The 24,164-nt window shown below is 43.3% G+C and overlaps 1 protein-coding gene across 5 annotated transcripts in view; it reads right to left on the reverse strand.

Moving 5' to 3' along the window:
* Positions 1-5,351: 5,351 nt before the first annotated feature.
* NPAS3 (neuronal PAS domain protein 3) overlaps positions 5,352-24,164 on the reverse strand; it is an 838,777-nt gene continuing 819,964 nt past the window's right edge. For 4 of the 5 annotated variants that reach the window (XM_012773417.3, XM_012773416.3, XM_012773413.3 and 1 more), the window contains 3 exons: positions 15,001-15,148; positions 11,494-11,618; positions 5,352-9,753 (listed from right to left, as the gene is read on the reverse strand). In XM_012773417.3, coding sequence (XP_012628871.1) covers positions 8,396-9,753; positions 11,494-11,618; positions 15,001-15,148 — 1,631 coding nt within the window. In that variant the 3' untranslated portion in view covers positions 5,352-8,395. The remainder of the gene's footprint in view (positions 9,754-11,493; positions 11,619-15,000; positions 15,149-24,164) is intronic. The other variant, XM_012773419.3, reaches the window with a different exon arrangement.

A 24,164-nucleotide genomic window follows, 5' to 3' on the forward strand; every position in this document is an offset into this window, starting at 1 on the left:
TGTTTGGGGGAGGTGGGGGGGTCACATGGATATTACATCCTGTTTCTGACACTTCCGCTATAAATCTGAGAACTCCTTCAGTACAAGGAACAGCCACCTCCTTACCCTCTGCTCCTTTTTCTTTCTTAAAATAGGTTTAATAGTTCATATACATTATTTTATTTTATTTTATTTTATTTTATTTTTTTTTTTTTTAAGAGACGGGGTCTCGCTATGTTGCTCAGGCTGGAGTGCAGTGGCTATTCACAGGCACGATCCCACTACTGCTCAGCACGGGAGTTTTGACCTGCTCCGTTTCCGACCTGGGCCGGTTCACCCCTCCTTAGGCAACCTGGTGGTCCCCCGCTCCCGGGAGGTCACCATATTGATGCCGAACTTAGTGCGGACACCCGATCGGCATAGCGCACTACAGCCCAGAACTCCTGGGCTCAAGCGATCCTCCCATCTCAGCCTCCCGAGTAGCTCGGACTACAGGCGCGCGCCACCGCGTCCGGCCATATACATTATTTTAAACTGGAACTAATTTTATTTTTCCAGAAAAATTCTTTCAGCGTAGGCACATGATCTGGGTCATTGCTTTTGGTGTATCTCATGACTCCCAAATAGGAAGAGGGGAACAGAGGAATGAGAACAACTGTGGTTTGTCCCTAATAAAGCATAAGACGATAGCTGGAAAATTAGGAATTGAGTTTTAATTCCAGGTAGGATGTAAACTCAGTGAATATGTTTGGGTTAGTCTCTTTGATTTTGATCCATAAAAGTGGATTTAAGGGAGGCCTACTTATTTTCAGAAAATTGATGAGTTTTGTCTCATAATTCTTACTTGCATTTTAAGTAGATTTTACACATACTTAACAAAGTCTTAGAACATCTCAGCCCAGTTCTGCTCCTATAAAGTGGGCTGATATGGTAGCCAGTATCCCTAGTTCTTTCCATTCCTTTTTATGGTTGGTTTTCCTGTGCCTCAGTTTACTTAGGGAGTAGCCCACCGGTAATGTATGTTATGGATGCGTTCTGTGCTTGTACCCCAGGGTTCCGCAGATACTGGAGGCAGGTCTCTCCTCTCCAGCAGAGTTGTGTGAAGTGGTCGCAGAGGGTATGGAAAGCACGGTGAAAATGAGAAATGTGTTTCTGAAGGTTTAGGCTCTTGCTCACCTTCTATGCCTAGTGAAGTGCTTTCCTTAAATTGCTTTTTACCCAAGCACAGCAATATGTGAGGGCTACGTACATAGAGGAAGGTGGAAGACCTACCTTCACAAGGGTTTGTGAGAAGACCTAGGTGTTCTGGTGGACTGCAGGCTTACAAGGAAATAACAATTTGATCTGGCTGCTAAGAAGTGACTGCAATTGCAGGCGATTTTAATTAGGAGCTCAGAGTCTGAGGAAGAGACGTGGGATGGGACTTCTAATCCACGCAGGTACCAGCTCACGCCTGGAGCTATGGGCTAGTCCAAGGTGCTCCATGGTGATGATAGAGGCTGTTATGGTTTGTATTTTGTTCCTCCAGAAGTTGAAGTCCTAACCCCCAGTACCTCTGCTTGGGACTTTATTTCCATTTCCTCCTCATGGTAGGGTTAATATAGATGTCATTAGTCAAGATGAGGTCACAGTGGAGTAGGATGTGTCCTTTATCCAGTACGATTAGTATCCTTTTAAAAGGAGAGAGTGACACAGTGGGGGAGAACTCCGTGTGAAGACATGAAGACACAGAAGATGGCCATGTGACGATGGAGGCAGAGATCAGAGTGATGCATCTACACCCTGGGGAATGTCAAAGATTGTCAGTAACTGCCAGAAGCTAGGAGAGAAGCGTGCGGCAGACTCTAAGAGCCTCCCAGAAGAAACAACCTTGCTGGCACATTGATTTCAGACTTCTAGCCTCAAGAACTGAGAGAGAATACATTTCTATTGTTTTAAGCTACCCAGTTTGTGGTAATAAGGCAGTCCTAGGAAATCCGTACAGGGGCTTTGACAAATTTTGGTGCCCTCAGGTGAGGGTGACTAGTATGCTGAAGGATTCTGCCACAATGTCATTGGGGGAACAATTGAAAGAACAAGTGACATTTAGCCTAGAGACTTATTGAAACTCTGATGTCCATCCTCACATCTTTGAAGGACAGGTTTTGTCCCTTTAATTCCAGAGTAAGATTTCAGCTTCTAAAAATTACAACCGTCCAACAGTGGGCTAGATAGTCCCTGGCGCTAGACTTCTGAAGGATGTGTAGTTTCCATCAGTTGCTAAGATTCTCTGGATGTCTGTTGTGTTTATATAGCTCAGTGCTCATCTGTGAGGATGCACTAGTAAGTGGTACTTTTTTGTGGATCAAAGATCCATTTGCTTAGCTGTCCGTGGGATATGATGTCATAGTTTACTTGAGTTAGTTACCAACTGCTTTTGTTCTTTCCTCTTTCTGTTTGCTTTACCTAATCTATTGCTGTATACAGAGTAGATAGTATTGTGGACACACCCACTCACCCTCCAACGTTTATCAATGGCCAACTCTGTGTCAGCCATATGGACCACCCAAGAAGAGAAGAATGAACGAACTTGCTGCTTTATCCATTTTGATGTCCTTTTCTCCATACAAACTCAAGCTGCCTTGTCAAATCACATGGACATTTCCAGTGGAATCTCTGCCTCTTGACAAGTTGTTTCATTTTTTCACGTCTTCATCCATTAGTATTCTGCAGCTCTTTACCAAGCCAGCACTATTCGTAAATCATTGCACTTGGCACTATGGGAGGACATGAAGATGAATAAGCAATGATTTATGCCTGTGGAGAGTTTACCAGGTCAGCCCCCCTTCTTTATGATGGTTTCCTAGGAGACACAGGAGAGCAGAAGGCAGCTGAGGGTGTTCACTTACCTTAGTGTCCCAGAAGAGTTTCTTAAGCCTGCTAGTTGTCACCTGTCTTTGGGAATTATGCTCAAGAATGAGGTTTGTCTTTTTTTCCCACTACATGATATGAAGTATTGGCAAAGGCGTTCTTCGTACTCTTTCAAATCTTTGACTCTTTCTACTTTTTGAAACTGGTTAATAATCTTGGCTTAGACAGACTATCTTCTGGGCTTGAGATACATTCTCTCCTACTTTTACTGTCACGTAGGCCAGGTTGATTTCAAATTGCTTTAAACATTCTCAATGTGAAATAGACTTTGTCCAGGAGTAGGGGAAGATGGGAAAGAATTAAAGTCCACAAAGACTAAAAGTAGTTGCTTTGTGCTCAGCTGAATGTATATCTTCCCTCTTGTCCTGCCTGCTGCTTTTATTTAACATTTTTTCATATTCTTCATTGCCAAATAAATCAGTATCAGCTGGGAAGAAAAAGGGAGGAGGGGCAGAGGGCTGGCACTGACCCCTGTGCTGTCCATTGCTTGCAAACTGGAGCCTTGACAAGTTGAACTCCTGCCAGCCTGGCAAGAGAGAGTTCATGCATTTCTAGGGAGCTCAGGGCTCTGGCTTGGTTGCCAGCACTGGGGCTGGGGAAGTGGCGGGGCTTCCTGACTTATCAATGGGTCTGAGCCCACAGCTCACTCCCTCTTTCTGGCTAAGAGATGTCCTTTATTTCATTAGTGACCTATTTTTAGCATTGATGGGTACACATAAAGGACAGGGAACTTGTTGATGCTAAGAGAGGCTTGAGCTTGGGTAAGAATCCAGAATTTCAGTCACTTCTGCAGAAGCTTCAAATACTGTGAGGATTTCGATTCACCCATCACCCAGCTTCCCTATTTCAACCTCCACTGCCACCACCTCTGGATCACAGGGCTGAAGGAATGTCCAGAAGTACAGTGTTATACCTGAGCAACAATGCCATCCACTCCTTCAGGGATACAATTGTCCCTCTGCCTTGGTAGGACTGTGCCCCCTGCACGGCTCTGAAAGCCACCACTAATAGCCAGTTGCATCAACACCTACCAGACAGAATGCCTTGGGTAAGCCACCACTCACCACCGTCCACTCCAAATAGAGTGTCCATCTTGCTATGCTATATATTTCTGACTCTTGAGAGCAAAAGGGAAAGAAATTTTAGAAAAGTAGCTGGGCAAACCCAATTCTGTGTGCTTAATCACCCCTCCCTATTCCCTACTTTTTTTTTTTTTTTGAGACAGAGTCTCACTTTGTTGTCCAGGCTAGAGTGAGTGCCGTGGCATCAGCCTAGCTCACAGCAACCTCAAACTCCTGGGCTCGAGCGATCCTTCTGCCTCAGCCTCCCGAGTAGCTGGGATTACAGGCATGAGCCACCATGCCCGGCTAATTTTTTTTTTATATATATATCAGTTGGCCAATTAATTTCTTTCTATTTATAGTAGAGACGGGGTCTCGCTCTTGCTCAGGCTGGTTTTGAACTCCTGACCTTGAGCAATCCGCCCGCCTCGGCCTCCCAAGAGCTAGGATTACAGGCGTGAGCCACCGCGCCCGGCCTATTCCCTACTTTTAAGTACTTATTCCAAGGACACACATAGGGCAGAGTGGAGAAATCTAGGGCCCACGACGCTAACCACACTTCCATATCAGCCAGCATGTGACACATCCCTCCGTTCATAAAAACTATCCCCAATTAGCAAATGTCCCTGAAGACTTAAACTAGGGAGATGATATTTATTATTCTTGGTAGCTTTTGCACAAAAGTGTTTCTTTTCTTTTTCAGTTCAATTCATTCATAGCTCATTTTTTTTTTTTTTTTTGGTGATGACAGGCTTAACAGTTGACCCACCTTATCCTTAACTTTGAGATTAACAGCTGACACTTTAATTTTTTAAAGAGTTACCAGCTGACCTGCCTTAAAATGTGACAGGCCACATGCTAACCTAAGCATAATACAGCACAACCATGACTTCCTCAGCTCGTCTGGAGAAAGAAAATACATATTTAGTATAAAGAGAAGATATAAGCAATGGAACAGTTGGTTATACATTACAGACTGTAATAAATGAAAATATCGAGTGCATTTTAAATGATTAATGTATGAAAACTGTCATCACTTACTGTGCATTAATCAAGAAAAAATGCACACTTCCCATAGTGGTTAATGTTGCAGGCCCATTGTTCAGCTTTGATAATGTGCATAATAATGCTCAGTATGACAATGAGTTGGGGTAGCTGAAAATTTAGGATGGTTGCAAGTTTGGTGTAGTATTTGGATTAGCATCTTAATCTGTGCCTTGTCAGCCTCATCAGTACATAAACTATGTATTTTTTTTTCCAAAACTAGCAAAATTATGGATGCATTTTTTTTTTTTTTTACTTTTTTAAATAAGGAAAAATGACCAAGGTACCTGCTTAAACAAATACTACCAGCATTCATTAGTTAGGATGGTTACATGTAAAAGAAATGATGCCAGATAGTAACAAATCCAAGAGAAGTTTATTATGAAAATGGCACCTGCGGATGAAAAAATTAAGTTACATAAAGACAACCATGTATGTGACATGTATGAGAATCTACAAAAGTATAAAAAGAACCCTGTTGTAAATGAAGTATGTACATTTCTGATTTGCAGCATTATCAATGGTCAATGAAAAAAAATGTTTCAAAATAAGCCAGGCACTCAGGAAGTTAGGTCCGGTTAGCTTCACACAAAACAAATGTACCATAGCTGTCGCTTTGTAACGTTTTAATTATTTTTTATATATATATCGTAGAGTTGGTAACACTGCTAAGATTTTTACGAACAGAATATCCCTTTCCCCATTATTCAGCTACTTGGCACCAGTCTCCTCATAAAAGTTTTCATATATTTGTACAAGAAATAGTTAAAAACACAGACACAGTCTTCACAGGTAATGAAGTGTTTTTTTTTTTTTTCATTTTGTAATTTTAAACACTATGGATTTAGACAGCAGCTGTGATTATCTGTTAGTTTAAATCACCAGAAATCATTTTGACACAACACAGAAACATTTATAAAAGAAAAAAAACAGCTGTCTAGCTGTTCTTTGTAGCTGATAGGTGCATTCCTTTGATTGTTCGATAGCTAGAGTAGAGCTTCCAAAATTAATCTTTAAAATTTCTTGATCAGCCTTCTTTACCTTCTAAACCTACTTACATCCTTCAAGTAAGCTCTCTATTGAAATTTGCGGCATTTACCTTCTTTTTGTTATTTTTCCACCGTGATTTGGGCCCAACTCATGGAATCAAAGGTACTAGAGGAATCCACTCAACACAGTGATATTCGAAGGACAGCCGAGTTACTATATTAGCATTGCACGAATAAACAAATATATATGACAATTCTATATTCCATTACCCCCTCCCATTTTGTTTCTTAAAAATGTTGGTTGACTTTTGAAATAATTTTCTGTCTCACCAGTAATTGCTTTTATATATTGCTCCATCAGCCAACCTGAAAGGAAACCAAAGAAAAGCACCCACTGCTTATAGGTAGAGCACAAGGGACTCTGGGAATGTTAACAACTGAGGCTATATGGCATCAATTTATTTATATATCTGAGCATTATTCTTGAGTGCTTTGTGTTGCACTCCAGAAGAGAGTCATACCCAGAATTCCGTTGTGGAAAAAATGGCTCCATTAACCTTGAGCTAGTTAAGAGTCTTTTTATCTCTGAGAATGAAAGAGATTTTTGGAGATGGGGGAAGGAATGGAGAGGGAGGAGGAGGTGGGGCAGAAGAGAAAGGGAAGGAAAGAAAGGAGAGGTAGGGAGAATATACACCAGCAAAGCAACAGCAGGAATTTTAAAAGGTAAAACGGAAGATTCACAGACAGTAGAAGCAGCATAGGGTGACATTACAGAGGAAGGCCACCACACAAAAACCACTAACCCCCAAGAATCACTGATTCACTAGGACTGCAGGAATGGGACTGTACCACTCCGGACTAGAGATAGAGCACAGAGAAGACAAAAGACAAAACAACTACATTAGCTTAGTATATACTGCATATAGAAACACACATTGAAACTGCAGTGGGACTGACAGCCAGGGACACGTACACATTGTACACATTACAGTTCTCACATCTGTTATTAGATGCCTTAACAAACAGCTGCCAAAAATGAAGTGGAAGAAGAATTTATACTTGACAGTCATTTGGAGTGTTTGACACCACACTGATTTCTGGCAACAAAGACAAAATAGGATATTTTTTTCTTTTTCTTTTTCACTTTTTTTAAATTTTTTTTTTACTTAATGTGCAGTTTTCAGTTGCAGTTATCTGTCTGAAGCTTATTAACCCATTCTTTAGTTTTAAAACTTATTGGTTTTCAACCCAGAAATAAGAACCAAAGGGAAATAAATTCCACCAAATCAAACCAGTCCCCCGAAATACAACCTTCCTTTTTTTTTTAAGCAAGAAATGAAAAAACTCAAAAACATGTTAAATATTTTTCCTTCTTTTACTCCGAAGTGTTATTGAAGTTGCAAAATTAGCCTCAGTTAGACTGAGTAAGGAAAAAAGAGCTCAACAAAAGGCAGTATGTACCTAAACTGCTCCTCAAATCAGTTTGATTGAGTTTTCCAAAAGCCCCTTTAAAAAGGGCTTTACTGACCCATTAAATTTAATGTGAGGCTGTGTTTGTTAGTTGGGAGGTAAAAAATTTTAAGTCCTGCAGCAAACGTTAATGAGGGCTTTGTCTTAACTAACCAAGGAGACTGCAGCAACGGACTCCAGACCAGAACAGAACACATTGTTTTTTTTCCAAAACCCAGCCCAGGAGCTGCATTTTGTATGAAGACATTACAGATTAATAAATGATAGCACCATGGTTTTAGAAATTAAGTTAATGTTTCAGTAATTAACATTTAGTCCAACTTTTGTTTTTAAACATTCTAGTCACAGGCCAGAAATTAAGTTTAAGAACCCAAATTATTTTTATGTGCAAGTAAGAAAATCTTAAAATCTTAACCATAAAAAGATAATTAAATTCTGCATAAAATTCTAAAATACTATTCCCCTATTTTTAAAGGAATTAGGAACAGAAACAAAAGAGAACCACCCCATTTCATTTGACTTAGTCAAACAGGGCACATTGTTTATGCTTGTCTCTTTCCATCTTGATCACATCAAGATCTTTATGGAGAAAACCCAATGGTTGTCACTCGAGAAATCTCTTGACCACAAGACTGAGTATTCTATGGCAGAGGCATATACACATTAAAGACATCTTAATAAAGATGCAAAGGAAAGCAAAACAACCCAACACACATCTCAGAAGAAGACAAAATGGCAGGCAACTGGTCGTCTGACCCTCTGAAGGTAAAAAATAAACATATCTTTACACGAAAGAATAAGTCAAGTTAAAGAAAGAGGGGATGGAATGGGGACCGTCGCGCGGAGAGGGGCGCTGACCTGCTCGAATTCAAAGTGCTAGAATTAAAGGTCTAAACGAAAACGCCGACGATGCCTCCTGCGGCGGACCCTGGCCGCCGCGCCTCAGTCCTCCTTGCGCTCCAGAGTCTGAGCCGCGTGGATGCCGTTGCTGTACACGGGGAAGGGCAGCGTGGAGAAGAGTCCCTCGGCCGTGGTGAACACGTTGCCGGCGGGCATCTGCGTCAGGCTGGCCGCGCTCACGGCGCCGCCGAACGGTCCGGACATGTTGAGCCGGTGCACGTGGTGGTAGAGCATCTCCATGGGCGTCTTGGGGTCGAGGCCGAAGCCGGGGCTGTTAACGTCCACGAAGTTAACAGCGTGCGCGTTGGGCAGCAGGTTGCCCTGCATGGCCAGGGTCACCTCGGCGGGCGCGTAGCGGATGGTGCCCGTGGTGTAGACCCTCTGCGCGGCCGTGCTGGTGGCGGCCAGGGTCCCGGTCACCCGATGCACCAGCGGGAGCACGACGTTGCCCGCCTGCAACCTCTGCAGCGCCTCCAGGTCCCCAGTGTACAGCAAGGAGTTGGACGAGCTGGGCCCGCCACTGCCGCCGCCGCCGCCGCCCGCGCCGCCACTCCCGGGGTGCTTGTCCCGCGGGGACGCCGAGAGCGGGGGCGACAGCGGGTCGGAGGCGACCGGGGCCAGGGCCGCCGCGGTGGCCGAGGCGCTGAACTGAGTCTTGCGGGCGGCCGCGCCGTCGGCGCCGGGCGGGGTGAGGACCGAGTCCGGGATGGCCACGTGCAGCCCCCCGCCGCCCCCGCCGCCCTGCGGGGACGGGAAGTGCTCGGAGCTGGGGGGCTTGGTCATGCTGTAGGGGGACTCGTTCCTGGAGATCTCCCTGTTGGGCGGGTAGTTCCAGATGCTGCTGTCGTTGTCGAAGTTGATGGGTTCCGAGATCTCCGTCTTGATCTTGAGCACCGAGGCACTGTTGGGGGAGGACAGCAGCCGCGGGGGCTCCACCAGGCCGGCGTCCAGGCCGCCGGGGCTCGACGCGCTGGACAGGCGCCGGCGGCTGGCGTTGCCGCCCTTCTGCCGTTTCCGCCTCTTCTTGCGCTTCTGGTGCTTGCTGGAGGCCTGCGCGCCCGCCTCGCCCGCGCTGTCCGAGTCCTTGGCGCTGTCGGACGTGAGCGACTCGCAGTTCTGCAGCCGCAGGTCCGACTCGCTCTCCACGTAGCGCTCCACCTTGATCTGCATCGGGCCCAGCGCGCCGAAGCCGTCCTCGCCCGCCTTGGGGTTCTCAAAGTCCGAGTGCTCGAAGCTGTCGTCGCTGTCGCGGCTGTCCGGGTTGCTGGAGCTGTGGCCGTCGTCGTTGCAGTTCATGTCGTTGTCGCACGCGTTGCCTGACTTCTTCCGGTCGGGCTCCGGGTCTTCGCTGTTCTCGGAATGATTCCCCTTCTCATCGGACTTGGAGTTCTCGTTGTCCTCTGCGTGGGTCGCGGCCGGGGTGGCGGGGGTGGGGGCGGGGGAGAAGAGAAGACACAGCGTTAGCAGAAGCGGCCTCCCATCGGGGGCGGGCGGGGGAGCAGAGGGGGTGTCGTATCACGAGCTTCTCGGCCACCGAGGGTTTTTTTTTTTTAAATGGAATGCCTGGGCTTCCCTCTGTTGAGGGCCTGCACTAGCTGGACAGGTACTCGGTGCGGGCCGCGGGCCAGCAGCATTGGCATCACCTGGACAACTGCCATGATGCAGAATCTCAGGCCCCAGCCAGCCCTAAGGAATCAGATTCTGCCTTCGAACACGATCCCCAGGTGATTCTGAGGCACGGTAAAGTTTGAGAAGTCCTGCAAAGATACTCAGGGAGTCAGATCAAATAACTGGTATTTGACAAGTATTTGTTCATTATTGAGAACCACACTCCCTCTTTCCCTTCCTTATTTTTCTCCAGAGCACTTGCTACCATCTGATTTTTTCTATTATGTCTTATTTATTTTTATTTACATCTGTTCCCCCTCCCCCCCAGAATATAAGCTCCACGTGGCTGGGAATTTTTGTTTATTTTGTTCACAGCTATATACTATATAGAATAGGGGCAGAGACTATTCAGTAAAACCGTAATTAATGCAATTTAGGGGACAGGAAAGCAAGGTCTGTGGTGAGTACCCCTTCCCTCCTCCTGTCTCCCTGAGGTGGGGTCTGGAGTAGAGGCACAGGCGTGTGTACACGCTGCAGAGCAGGTGCCCTGATGATGGGGGAAGCCAAGTCACCTGCCACATTTTAGGGAAAAGCAATTTTCCCAGAAACACAATCGCAGAAGATTGGGGAATGAAGCCTGACTGGCAGCCTGGACTAGAGCCTTGTGCAAATCATGTAACTTCTGGCCTTTCTTTTCTGTAGCAGAAGAGGTTGGGTTAGAAGAGATTTAGGATGTTTCTGCAGCTGTAAAATCCTATGAGCAATGTGCTTCCTGGCCCTAGGAGTGTCTGTGGAAGGGGGTTGTGGATTGGAGCACAAGTAAATTTTTTTTAACAACTTTCCTGTGCCCCAAAGAACTACTCAGAAGTCTGTTTACCCAAATAACTGGAAATGGGAAAGCATGGCTTTGTCCTGCATGGATTCAGAAAATAAGTAACAGTCCAGTATCCTGAAAGAGGCATTTATTTACCCATGCCATTAAGCATCCCACTAGAGGCTCAGTCCCAGTCTCATGTTGGTGAGAATGTATTTGGGACCCAAAGCCACACAGACTGTCTTGGCGCTAGCCCTGGCAGGTGCTTCCAATAGAGAGGCCGGAACTGGCTGTGGGGTTAGAGCAGGGCTCCTTCTGTATGGTCAGCGAGGGGCTGACACTGAGTGACTGCTAAGTTGGTCAACCTCTTTCCATATATTTCTGTGTATACACACACACACACACACACACACACACACATGCTTATATACCACAACATATATATAATGCATATATTTATAACAGATGCTATTTATCCAGCACACACCTGTATGTATTGTGTGTGTATATGTACATATAGGATGCAGTATACCAACATATACATGCGTGTGTGTGTGTGTAGAGACAGGAGGAGAGAGACTCAGTAGTCACTTGAAGGGACATATGTCTATATATAAATTTGGCAGTTGCTTTGCCTCTGACGATGGGCTTTGGCAGTTGCCCACCTGGGGGTGTGACCGGCAAGCCGTAACTGCAGAACATGGTAAAGAAGTAATACCTGTAATACCTGAGGTGTCTTTAGAGTCTGATTCCGAGTCGGATGTCTCTGAGGATTCGGAGGTTTTCTCTGGCATGTGGGGGAGCTGCGCGATGTCCATGGGTGTGTCCTTGTACTCGGGATTGCTGTGGGGAGGGAGGCATTGGTCAGGAGTGCAGACACCCGTTCTGCGTGGTTTGCTTTGTACCATCTTCCCCCACTGCCTGGTCCCAAACTTCTGGAGTTTTTAAAGTTTAGAAGACTAAACATGAAATCATTTCTCAGCTCTTCATGGGACTTTTATGGAAGCTTAGAGTGCACGTGCCAGGGTACAGGTGCACCCTGCTGCCGTGATTGAATACCCAAATGCTCCACGAAAGCCACTGAAAAGCGTTTAAATCATCAGGTACCGCCGGGGGCCGGGGAGCTGTGCTGCTTGACGTTCTTCCCCGCATAGCACCTGGGGAAAGGAGGCTGGCACGTACTCTCCACAGTTCACTCCCACACCGCCCGGTGTGCCCTGTCTTCTCTTGGGCATCTAATGAGTCCATGGCCTCAGTGCCCTTGTCTTGGTCCCTTGATGTAGCCTCCCAGCTGCTCAGATGGCTCCAAAGCTACTGGTGGGGGGCAGAGCCCTGGGCGCCTAAGGATCTGGCAGAAGCACAGGTGCGCTTTGGGATGCGTGGATTATGGCTACCAAACTGTCAACACACCCATTACAATCACATTTTCATCTGCTCATGTGGTGCACACCTGTGGCTTATTAGCTGGAAATCTGATTGCAGTGGGGAGAGTCCCAGTGTGAAAGAGGCCCTGACAGAATGGATCTAACCCCATTTGCACAAATGTGCTTAATTTTTGTTCTATTTTAAATTCAGAAACAAGCCTTTTCTGGAAAAGACAGCATGTTCGGTCAATTTGAGCTAGTTGCCTTCTGGAAATGCCACTCCAAGGCCAGCCCGATGTATAAGCCATATGGGCTGATCTGAAGGCACAAGGAAAGCCTCCTGCCTCAAAATGGAAGAGATGCCTCTGCTGTCCTTCCGTGATGGCTAGCCAAGCACAGACCTATAATTGATGATTACTGATGCATTTGCTAATCTCTAATGAAATTTCTATATTAAAGAGTCACTATTTCAGTAACTGCTCTAAAACTGCAAATATCCCTGGGAGGGGTAATTCACTAAGATGGATTATCGGGCATTTACTCCTTAGTGTGAGTTAGCTTCAGCTGCAAAGCTTTCTTTAGATAATCAGATGAGACTAATGGCAGGAAGGTGGACTTATGCTGCCTCTGAATACGAGTCTATAATTCTATGAGGCACCGCAAGGGAATGGCAAGAAGACTCGAGGAGCAGTCATTTCACAACAGGGACTGACAGGCCTGGGTTGGGGCCCAGATGTGAGGGATTCTGGGCAGGAAGAAGTAGCATGAAAGTGTTGCTCAAGGAAGAACAAAAGACAATGTGGGAAAGAAAACCAAACTTTAGTAGTTGCTATTTTGCCAAGGCCACATCATTTTCTTATTAGATTTCTAGCTAGCTTGGTGGAGGTTCCTCTACTACAGCCCACCTACATTCGTCTTTCTCAGCCCAGATGCCATGGGGATTCCCAGATCCCCTGTCCTCCAACATATAGTCTAATCATTAACCTCAGGGTGGGTCTTTTGGTCAGCTGAAAATAGGTCTCCCACGTCCAAGATTGAAGCTTTTGAGTCTGAATACTGGTCTTTGATACCCCAACTGCTTCCTTCCTATCCATATGGAATTTGATGGAATAGAATCACCAAAGTTCATGAGATTGTACCATTTATCCTAGGCTAGATCAATCGTGTTGATCCATAATTGCACAGACTGATATCTCCTTAGCCTTCTTACTTATTCCCTCCATCTGGGGACAAAGGAGGAAGTCAAGAGGCTGATAAAGCTGTAAGAAAGATCCAGATAGGAAGAAATCTCACCAAATGCAAGAAAAACCCACATAGATGACTTCAGTATTCTGTGTTACATCAATGTGGAATTCGACACTTCTCTAGCCTATGGTGTCCTGCTACCATTGTTTTAATTCGTAATAGTAATGGGTCCCTTTGACACAAAATCATTTCTGCCTAGCAAAAGAATGTCAGTGCCACACTACCTCACTCTATTTTCTGTTTTGAATATGTGTTTTTATATCTTTTGCATTAAATAGAGTTCCTGTTCCACAAAACTTTATGTGCAAGGATTCTTTGATATCAGAATCCGTCTTGAGCATATCACAAACACAGGGCATAGTGTGCATAAAAACCAGGCCTTGGAGAAAGCCACATTAAATACACACACTTTTACCTTGAGAGAGAGTTAATGTAGAGCAGAAGAGGTCAAAAAAAGGAAACAGAAAGTAGATAAATGAAGACTCTTTTAAGTGGTGCACATTAAGGCCCTCTCTAGAGCAATAATCATTAGTGTCTGATTGATATGCTGTTGGTAGCAAGCACATTCATGCCTTCAAGTCATCACCAAAGTATGTGAACACACTCTGAAGGGCCGATGTGTTGATGAGCCATGGTGGTTAGCTTCTCTGCTCCATTTGGCTGTCGCAAAGAAAAATGGGATTCAGGTACTCCCTGTCTAAATTATCAGCCAAAGGGCACCAACTTCCATTCATAAGACCTACTGAAAGTCTTCCTGCTCGGACCACGTGTGGGCTCGGCTTGGTGGCTTTAGGCCAAGAGAAGCCAAAGACTAGAGTGCAGTGGTGGGAGACAGACTAAGCACTGCGAGATCTTCATGACAGGCTTGGTGGAGAACTGGAAAGCTGGCCTCTACTCTGACACCACACGGTCTGTCGGTCTTGGTTACGTTTCTGCTACTTTAAATCCAAAGGCAAAAAGCAGATAGGGAAGGAGAGAGGCGGTGTCTCACTAAAATTTAGGAAGCAGTTGAGCTTGGGCTCATTTGTGAATATAAATTTGAGGACATATTTTAAGAGCAGAAACACTTGCTGGAAATTGCAGAACAGTAGGCAAAAGAAGACCGCCTTCTCACTTTGTTTTACCAAAACCATAATGCCTAGGGAATCAAACCCTATGGAATGTGCTAAGGGTGTCAAAGGGATGCAATATAAGAAGAATATAATGTACCCTCCTACTTGTCTTCCATTCCCCTTTGCTTAATTTTCATAAGGACTGGAGTGTGTGAGTGTACATGTGGTGTGGATAAAGACTGTGCTTTGGGAGTGCTTTAGCTACAGGCCAAAGTCTGGTATTCTTTTTCCAGCCTGAGCATTTGAGGGGAAAACAAATCAACTTCTGCAGAGATGCCCAAATGTTGATACACCAAGAATTACTGAAAATTTTGCAAATCTGCTCCACAAGTCCCTTCCAACATAGTTTGGTCTTCTCATATTTCTTTTAATCTTGTGGAAATAAGAGCAGAATTTCCATGAGGTTTAGGTGCTGTCAAAAGATAATACAACATGTCATCTATTAACCATAGGGCTGCATATTTCATAACAGAGGCAGAAATAAAAAAGAATTAGAAAATATACCTAAGAAGATAATTCACCCAGATGATATTCTTTTCATTTGCATTCTTGGCATTAATAGCTATGGTGGCACTAGACTGTATCCAAATATATCCTCCATTCTTCTGCATCCAACGATAGTACTTTGTCACACACTGACCCTTATTCAGCACTGGGGAAAAAAACAAAACAGAAGGCATTGTGTTAAGACTGGGATCAAAAGATTTTCATCTCTGCAAAACTTTACGCCTAGAAATGGGAGTTCCTGCACCAAGCCAGGGGTGGCCCTCTGTATGCCTAATGTAGAATGCCATTAGTAGGACAAATGGAATCAACAATTCAGTAGGGCGGCAGCTCCAGAGCCAGGGTTACTGGCATTTGCAGCAAGACTTTATTCCGTTTGGGGCAGCCATGGTGTGAAAGGAAGAATAAAAGGACTGCAAATCTTTTTGGCTCACAGAACACCTAATGCAGTGTGGATATTGTCAATGGGTTTGACGTCAGATGGCAAATTTGTATGTGATTTATTCATAGCTCGAAGGGAGACTTCTTTGAGATTCTGGATATTCGAATGTTTCCAAATATGCTTTACCCCTCTGTCTTTGATCATTTCTCCTCAGTGTGAGCAGTGTCAACCAGCGCCCTTACACATCTGTTCCTTTTGATCTTGTCTCACAGAAATTTATAATCCTTGGATGAACTAAATTTACATCGGTCAGTCGGGGGAGATTCTGGTGAGACTTTGCTGAATGTTGGAGCAAAATAAATTCCCCAGTTGAGTCAGAGAGAAGCACTGGCCTAAGGGAGGCACAGAATTGACTTGGCTAGAGCCAAACAGAGTGACAGCTCCACACAGACTCTGAAATATGGCCCCAAATGAAGGAACAAGTAAAAACAATCAGTAATGTGAAACGGTGCCATTAAATACCCACTGAAAGAGAGCTTTAAAATGCAGATGTTAAAAATGATACTTTAACCAAAATCTTGCCAAGTTGAAATTGATTTGATTTGTATCTGGGTACTCCTGAGCTAGTAAAAGGGGAAAGTGCAGTAAATCATCCCCTGAAATAAAGTGCTACGGATGGGAATGGTTTAAAAGGATGCCGGAAATGTGCAAAACCCGCTGTTATTACTTGGACACGGATCGCAGCAACTCGGCGCCCCCCAACGGCTCACCGGCAGGACGGCCACTAGAGGGCAGTGTGCACTCGTCTACGGCGCCCACTTTTGGCATGTCCTTGTCTCCGTCTGCTAAAATGAAAAACCTCTAACTGCTGTAATAAATTTGGCTAAATTAGCTGCTAAATGGTTATCTCAAGTAATATGTATTTGCATTAATCATCTTGCTCTAAACCAGAACAAGCCAGAGTCCTAAAGACGTAGTAAATTCATATTGTCCATTTAATTACGGCTAATAAGTGCTTCATATACAATAGTTTCATGAAGTACATTTTGATTTTTTTTTTGGGGGGGGTGGATGGGTAAAGAGAAGTCACTTTGTAAAGGAGCTGCGTGTAAGGCTGCTGAGGCTCATTGTCATCACGTCCTGAGCCGCTTTTCCTGGCTCTGAAAGTGTTCAAAAATCATACCTCCACGTACTGTACCCATAAACATATAAACTTCGAAGCTTTTCTTCCATTGTCCCTTTTTTTTCCTCACAGTACACTAACCGGAGGGTTGTATAGTTTAGTGATCATGTCTTAACTGTTTGCTTGAAAAAGCCTTTGATGAGTATTTCGAATGGTGGCAAGTTCCATTCTGAGCCATTCAGCAGTTTAGCGTATTTTTAAGGCCCGGAACTGTCATCTTCTCTTGGTGGCGGGCCTCCACAGGTAGCATTGTGCTCTCCCTTTGTAGGCAATTGTAAGTTCTGCCATTCTGCATGCATGGCTTCCCAGGCTACAAAACTGCGTGGTGAAGCTGAAAGCAGTAAAATACTAACTCCGCCATACAGCTCTCTGTCAAACCGTTGTTGCATGCAACGAGATGTGCTTTTATTCAGATGCTCTCAACCTGGTTAACTATTAATGGAGGAACGACGGGTTATGTAATTCTGTCCACTATTCTCAGAGAAAACTTTGCAGCACTCCAGTCAGTGGTTGGTGGGTATAATTCTATCTGCTTTGTATCTAGAATAAAGAATAATTCCAAATGGGCATTTTTAACAATGGTGAAGAGATTAAGAAATCCCTTTTTATAATCCCATGAAGAAAACATTGAGATAGAAGGCTAGCTCAGCCCAGCCTGGCTGGGGATTCTGGGCTGGAATTTGACCCAAAGCAGGCAATATTAAAAAATGATCCCCTGTATACAAAGTATAGAAAGGGGTAAAAGGATAATGGCATTATAAAAATCAAAGCAGAATTTGCAGAATCAACATAAAGATGACCTCATCCCTTTCCTGGTAATACTTTCTCGTACTTAAAAACAAACAAAAATCCCAGTTCTGAAATGGGCACCCAGCAAAACATCTGCTTCCCTGGTGGTCTCCAGGTGTGGGCTGAAAGGCTTCTTTGCTAACAGACAGATACTGTGTCATCTTTTTGAGTTAAGGCTGGATGACTGGGTCTGCTTAAAAGGATCTGTGTTTCCTAAGAAGAGAAATACAGTCCTAATTTATCAGGGCCCACGAATACAATAATACAGCTCTCTTCCCAGGCCAGGGGCCATCTAGCAAAGAGAGGAGACCTAAATGTAAAAGAGGCAGGGCCAGGTGAGTGTCCATGTGAGGGGTGACCGTAAAAGGACTGAAGAGGAAGGAAACCCTCAGGGACTCCTTGCAGAGTCAGGGAGCCACCTGGCTGCGTTTGTCTTAACTGTGGGGAATACACAGAGCAGGTTCAGGAGCCCACCCCGTGGTCAGCTGAAGAAGACAAGTTTGCCCTAACCCAGAGTTTCTCCTGGGTTCAGTCGGACAGAATTTTTAATGGTAAACATTATAGCGTGGTCTCAGATCATGCCTCTTGCTTGAGGATTAGTGTTTTTCTGAATGAAACCCCCAAGTGCCAGTGGGAATCTAGGTAACTAAAGATGAGGTGTGGAGTTAGCACCCACTAAAGCATGATGTGTTGACCAAAATGTTGCCCAAGTTGCTTTGGTTTTCAGGTGGTTGAATGGAATTTTGCTTCTTTTATAATGAACAAGGAATAATTTTTGCTTGGGCTTCCAGAATATAAATTTATGATTTGGGGATGAAGCTTCTTTCTTGAAAAAAGAAAAATCATACTGGCAAATCAGTTGGATCATTCCAGCTGCGCCAAAGGCAGGATCTGACAGCTTTTCCTGAGCTCATGTGGTCCTAATCAGCTCAAGAAGAAAAGCCACCTTGGTGCCAGGTTGAAAGAGATTTTTAGTGTGTAATAAATTAGAGAACTTGAAAAACACAAAAAAACTTTTTTGATTCTCTTTAATCCAGTGGCTGTTGTTTTTATTTGCAAATTTTATGTTTCGATAGCAGAGAGAAAGGACAGAATATTTGTGTCGGTTTGTTTCATTAAAAAAAAAAAAATCCCCTGGTGTGGGGAAAAACAAAAATAAGCACAATGTTAGTTACTTGATATGGATGTCCTTCAAAAATAGTTAATTGTCCCTTGAAAAAAGACGGACACTCATCAAACCAGTAAGCCCAGGAGTAATTTCATAACCATATACATACCCTATGAAAAGGAAGCAGAGAAAGAGGAAATATATATGTAGGTTATATTTCACTATCACATCCATGTGATATGATCTGAATACTTCTAATGTGTATACTGGCATCTTTTCTTTGGTTATCCCAAAGCTTACTTTCTGCCATCCAAAATTTTTGGATTTGCCAGCTTGCATGTCTCTCACTAAATTCACTGATCACATCATAATGTCTCTAGAATTACATCTTTGGAATTGTAGTACAGGAGTTATTTTTAAGGATCTCAATACTTTTAGCTGGCCTCCTCTTAGATTTTACAAGGAAACCATGAAGATGGAGGGAGGATAAGTATGTCTTCACTGGCTCACTTAGAATCGTGAACTGTCCCAGCCATTGATTTCGAAGGCCTCTGCTACCATGCGAGTGTGTTCTTTATTACTCCGAATCGTAAGCAATTGCTTTTGGCTGTTACTGCTCTAAGGAAAACCAAGCAGCTGTTGTCAGCACCACCCCACCCCACCCTCTAAGATATACGTGCCTCAGAGTTACTCAGACTGTGCTCTTCAGAGGACAGAGGTGACCTCCCACTTGCGAGAACACCAGAGACAGAGGGATTTAAGCCCTCTTGGTTGAACTTTTCCAGCCCAGTTCGTGTGACAATTAGAAAACCTTTGGCTAGTGGAGTCAAAACACCACTCAGCCCTAACTGTGAAGGGAGCTGCAAATACAGTGCTGTTAAAAAAAAAAAAAAAATTGCAGAGTGCTTACATTGTAGAACACATGACCTTTTACACACACACGTTCTCTCCCCACCCCCAAGACTAGATGCTGAGTGTTATTGAATATATCTTTTAAAATGTCACCTGGTCTCTTGGTTTGAGCTTATTGGTTGGCACATAAGAAATGTACCGCTGACGGAGAATGGTTACTCTCGCCCCGAATCTGGCGAACTTTTTTGCGGAGGCACACACCCATGGCCCTGCACACAGCTTCCAACAGAGAGATTTCGGTTTTCCTTGGGAAAACCCTGTCCGCAGACACAGACTGATAACTGAAAGGACACAAAGGAAGCCAGTGTCTGTGGCAGGAACATAATTCTGTTAGTAAATCAAAACAAATCAGTACAAATTTGCCTTCAGAAATATGGAGGAAAAAAGAGAACATGGTCTCTTCCTGTTGGGCTGCTCTACAAAATCAAAGCCAAAGAGTCTAAATAGTGAGTTAGTTGTGTCATAAAAAAGAAGGAAGCGGTCTAATTCAGTTTGAAGAGGAGATGAACGCATATCAAAAGCGGTCTTTTAGCAAAGTGTCTCACAAAAGGACATTTTAGTAGTTTGCATATGCATTAAAAAGCTGCAATACTTGGTGTATTCAGGTAAGTATAGAATAAATAGGAAATGGTGAGATCATCAGAGATTCCCCACTTGACATTCACACAGCTGAACAAAGAGCTTCATTATCGCCATGGCGCTATAAGGCTGCAGATGCAGCGCCATTCATCGCCTCCTTGAGGTACCTTCATCAGCGGCTGCGGAGAGCAGCGAGCGGGAGCCTTCTGCCAGAAACTCAAAAATGATTTCTGAATCCACTAAAGTGGAGTGTGTGTCTGTATGTGTAAGTAACGGGGTGTGCTAGAATCACACTTTGTACTTAATACCACAGTTGGGTGCTTAGCTGTAGCCACTGGTTCTCTTTCTACATTCACAAAACTGGCAGATGAAACATGAAAAAGAATACTGACTCTTTAATCTCCGCTTCTCCACCTAAGGCCCAAGGCAGGCTGACAGGGAACTTCATTCTGGAAACAGGACTTTTTTTTTAAAAAAAATTCTGGATTACTTTTTCCTTGGCTTTTGAAAATCTGTAGGCTATCAGGGAATAAACCTGACATAGACTTAAAACAAGAACAAGTTTCTTTATCTAAAAAGTTATAGTCCTTGATGTTTACAGGAAGGTCATTTTCAAAACCCACAGGAAAAACAGCATTATAGCCAGAAACTGCATTAAATGCTTTATTTACTCGCAAAAGAGACAGTTTTTCACTTAGAACTGCTTATAGGATCAACTGAAGCTTTGATGCTGTGCAGACTTTCCTATAGATTTTGCAATTAGTGAGCTAGATGTCTTAAATAGCAGGCATTCACAAATTGGCTTTTAGTTTCTTTGTAAATCTATGTGCCGAGCAATATTTGGTGAAGTTGAATGATATTTGAGTTATGAGCTTAAGGACGGGAGACCTGTGGATGTTCTGTGAATGACTATGTATCATCTATGGATTCCCCCTAATACGCTAATGACAGGCCCTGCTCGAATTGCCATCTGGGTGATTTACAATCTCAGGAGAGGTTTTTCCACGGCCAACTGATAGATTTTTATTAACTCTTAATATTGAATCATGCAGGAAACTTTTCATTGATTTAGAACATGTTAATTTGTTAAGTTTCAAAAATAAATTCCCTTTCTCTTTGTGATAATGTACTGAATTGGAGACTAAGGCTTTTAAACTCTGATGGTATCACGTTCTAGGACAGGAAGAATCAAAGTAATTGTTGGCATGACGGACATCCTAGATCTCAGATTTTTTCAAGCTGTTTTCTCTCCAACCAGGGAGTTTCGGTGGCATTCATTCCTGCCCTTCTCAACCTAAAATGGTTAAGGGCAGAGTAATTTTTAGCACTCACACCTTCTCTTTTTTTTTTTTGTGGAGCAGGGGGAGGGAGGATTTGCTATATAAAGGAGAAACAGTGAATTGGTTATTTAGCATGGAATTAGGAAAGATTTATGGCTAGCAACTGAAGGATTTATTCAGTCATTTGACAGATCATTTTTGAGTGCCTACTCTGTGCCAGGCAAAACGGGATATCACAGTGTGCAAAATCTGTCATGGGCCTGTCCTGCCACATTAGTCTCCATTAGTCATGACATCTGCATTCCCCCCGCCAGTGCCTGGGTTAGCTCTGGAATACGATAAAACACTGGACGATGAAACTTAAGGGGAAACGTCAACCATGGGGGGTGGCCGAAAAGTTGTTTTCCCTCTGGAAATTGGGATTTACCTCTACTTGCCTTTGAATGGGACAGAGAAGCATTTTCACTAATAAACTAATAAATCAATCATTTTCACTAATAAACTTATAATAGTGATAACTATGTGGAAAGTGCTCAGTAGGTCTATGAAAGCAGAAGGAATCTGACTTGGGCTGGGTGAATTCTTCACCTCCCTTTTACAATTAAGAGTAATAAGGTATTGAAGCAGTTATTCTGATTAGGATGTAGGTAGAACGGATAAAAGGCAGAAGGGATGGAGTGGACCTTATACTCAGATTTGTTTTTTGATTATGATAGACCCTGTGTCTCTGGATGCAGTCATTTTAAGTCCACTAGACATCTTTAAAAAGAAATGCATAAGTGGTAAGCCACAGGTATACGAAACCTAGTGTTTTGTAAAATCAGGAATATTTAAAAGAGCCCAGACATATTCTATTTGTCTGATTATTATGCAGAGTTTTAGAAATCCAAGGGCTTTGTTGTGAAGACATTATAGATTCTCCCATGTAGTCATCATCGTTTCTGGATAACAGAACTCTAATTTTGGGTTTTATGTTTGATGGCCTTCCCCCAAGTTGTAGGGGGATAAACCTTGATTGTTTAAACCAGAGATAGTAACTCTATCCTTTTGCCAGTGTTTTGGCTTGGGCATCTGATGAAACACTGGACTAGGAGACATAAGGGGGCTCTCTCTCCTGGGGGTACTCCTGGAAATGTTTTCTTTGCTCTCAGAAAGGAGCACAAAACAGCAACCGGCTCTTCCTGAATTTGGACACTGCCCTATGATGAACTGATGATCAGTAGTGCTATAGTCTTGATAGTCTGATCCAGTGTTTTGATCTTGAAGAGAAAGTTAATTACAGAGAAGTTTAAGTCATTTTTACTTGGGTTTTCTATAACCAGATGCATTCTAGCTGATATGTCCCACCGAAAATTCTAGGAAGCCAGAGAGGATGTGGGAGTTCATAAAAAGGTTCAAATAACCTGCTCTTTATCAACCCTAAATTCATGGAAAAACTACTGTATGCTAGACACATATGTGAATTAAATCCCACTCATATGAATTAAAAAAAAACAGTCTGAGTCAAGTTTTTTGAGATCTTTAGGATGTTATTAAATAAATGTTTTAAGGAAAGCATTTTAAAAAATAGTTTATACAAGTTTAAGAACAAGATGCCTTTATAAGAGGTAATGAGATTGATTTTTATTTAGTTAATTGATTTAGGTTAAAATGGATGATTTAGAAGTATGGCTTTTTTTCTTCTTTTGATCATGCCTTATAAGAACAATGGGTTATTTTTGGTCAAATATAAGGGTTTTAATCTATAATGAAAGCAGCAACTAATTGAAATAGTAATAGGGAAAAGCCCAAGAATACATGTGAGGATTGTATTAGAATGTATCAGTCAAATCAGAGTTCTGGCTCACTCTCTAGGGAGACAAAAAAAGCTCACATTTGGATTCCATGTCTCTCCCTTGCTCTTCTAAGCTTGTGATGCCCACAGGTCTCCTGCCATCTTGGCTTCTTGCCATTCTCTTTCAAAGTCCAGGGAAAATCTGCCTCCTCTGGCTCTACTTCTCCATCCTCCTCTCAGTTACTCTCACCTCTGAGGTTTCTGTATTTTGTTTATACATCTTAGCAGTTCTCACATTATGCCAACTATTCAGAATTGGCTGTTTCATACTGTCTTCTCTACTGGTATGTAAGCTCCTCCAAAGTGGAGACCGTATCTTAGTTATTTTGAAACTTCATAGCAATTCTGCAAAGCTTTGTAAGTACTCACACGTTAGATGAACTTGAAGAGGAACTATATTACTGCTCATAGTCACACATGCAATCAAAGACAACAATAGGAAAATATTAACCTGAGGAAAAAACCAAAGATCTTTTGCCTACTGGGTTGGATGTTACTCCTATTTATACTGAGTTAGCTTTCTCCATTGTTATTTAAAACTTCTTTGTAAAGAAGTCAACTTCTTTATCAAGTGATTGCTTAGTTCATTTGAACATTGATTGAGATGCCCTCAGAGCCAATTCTTTACTCACATTTTACTATCATTAGAATTTATCCAATTTGAGAGGAAAAAGAAATATAAAAAAATTGTTTTTACTGTTTACTCCGTGTGAAACAGTGCCTTCTAAATACTCATATGGTCAGTACTTCTCAAGCTTTAACTAGAGTCCACTGCAGATCTTGTTGATGGTAGATTTAGATTCGGGAAGCTTGGGGGCTTCCTGCAGTTCTGCATTTCTGTAGCTCCCAGGGATGCTAATGCCACTGCTCCACAGACTTCACTGCCCAGAAGTGGAGCGGGGACCCTGGCTGTAGTGAGGCCCTCTTGCTGGTCTCTTTGCTCTATGCTTGCCTGACCATGAGCATGAAAAGCCAAAATCAGCACGTGTCTTTCCCCTGCCCCCAAGACTCAAAATATTAATAATACTAATTCACTGTTGCATAAAAACCTGGCTTGCCCCCACGTGACAGCCTCTTCAGTGAATGGCCAGGCACAT

This window comes from Microcebus murinus, chromosome 6 (assembly GCF_040939455.1).
Source record: "Microcebus murinus isolate Inina chromosome 6, M.murinus_Inina_mat1.0, whole genome shotgun sequence".
Lineage (NCBI taxonomy): Eukaryota > Metazoa > Chordata > Mammalia > Primates > Cheirogaleidae > Microcebus > Microcebus murinus.